The 808-nt window shown below is 39.1% G+C and overlaps 1 protein-coding gene across 1 annotated transcript in view; it reads right to left on the bottom strand.

Annotated features, from left to right (window-relative positions):
• Positions 1-592: 592 nt before the first annotated feature.
• Positions 593-808, bottom strand: part of LOC136676171 (GAS2-like protein 1) — an 18,350-nt gene continuing 18,134 nt past the window's right edge. Inside the window, exon 4 of the mRNA XM_066653011.1 lies at positions 593-675. Coding sequence (XP_066509108.1) covers positions 649-675 — 27 coding nt within the window. The 3' untranslated portion in view covers positions 593-648. The remainder of the gene's footprint in view (positions 676-808) is intronic.

The raw sequence follows: 808 nt of genomic DNA on the forward strand, positions 1-808 counted from the left end.
TCATCCACTTTGCATTTAGTTAATTGACAATTCGTTATTTACACTGTTTTTGAAGGCATTCTTTGTAGTGTTTTTCAACTCCTGCCTCAGACACCGGTACATAACGTTTACTCATGACTTTCAAGGCATTTCATGGACTAGTCCCCACCTTCACAGTCTGGGCTAGGGGTGGGCGATACGGCCCTAAAAGAATATCACGATATTTCAGTGTATTTTGGAGATAACGATATAAATGCCCGATAATTGCCAAAGAAAGCAGTGAAAAATACTTTTATTAAATTTCAAGAAGAGACTATTGCAACAAAATAAATGTTATATATTAATATATTTATATGAAATTAAGTATTTAATGTAAACAATGTAGCATCTACCCCTCAACGAAAGTGAAGAAAATGTAATATAATTGAATTAAACAGCAAAATGCAACAACATTTATATAAATAAATACCTTCAAAGCTTCACAGTGAATAAGAAAACTACCACAGAATAGCGTCAGTGCTGAGTGGGTGTGGTCTGTCTGCTGGGGTTAGAGCTCATTGGCTGTTGAACTCTCCTCACAGGGGTTTTTTAATTCACTTTCAGGTTTCTGTAAGTGATGGTGGGTCACAGCCCCGAGGAAAAGCAGTGTGACACTCTTCACCACAGACTTCATCTGGAGCTGGAGCTGGAGCAGAGCTGAGAGGAGAAGAGCCTCGTCAACATCCTGCATCAGGGTTAATGAGCTTCATAAGGATGAAGATGCATCACAACTGTCAGACAAGATACACACACACACACAGAGAGAGAGAGAGAGAGAAAGAGAGAGAGA

This window comes from Hoplias malabaricus, chromosome X2 (assembly GCF_029633855.1).
Source record: "Hoplias malabaricus isolate fHopMal1 chromosome X2, fHopMal1.hap1, whole genome shotgun sequence".
Taxonomy (NCBI): domain Eukaryota; kingdom Metazoa; phylum Chordata; class Actinopteri; order Characiformes; family Erythrinidae; genus Hoplias; species Hoplias malabaricus.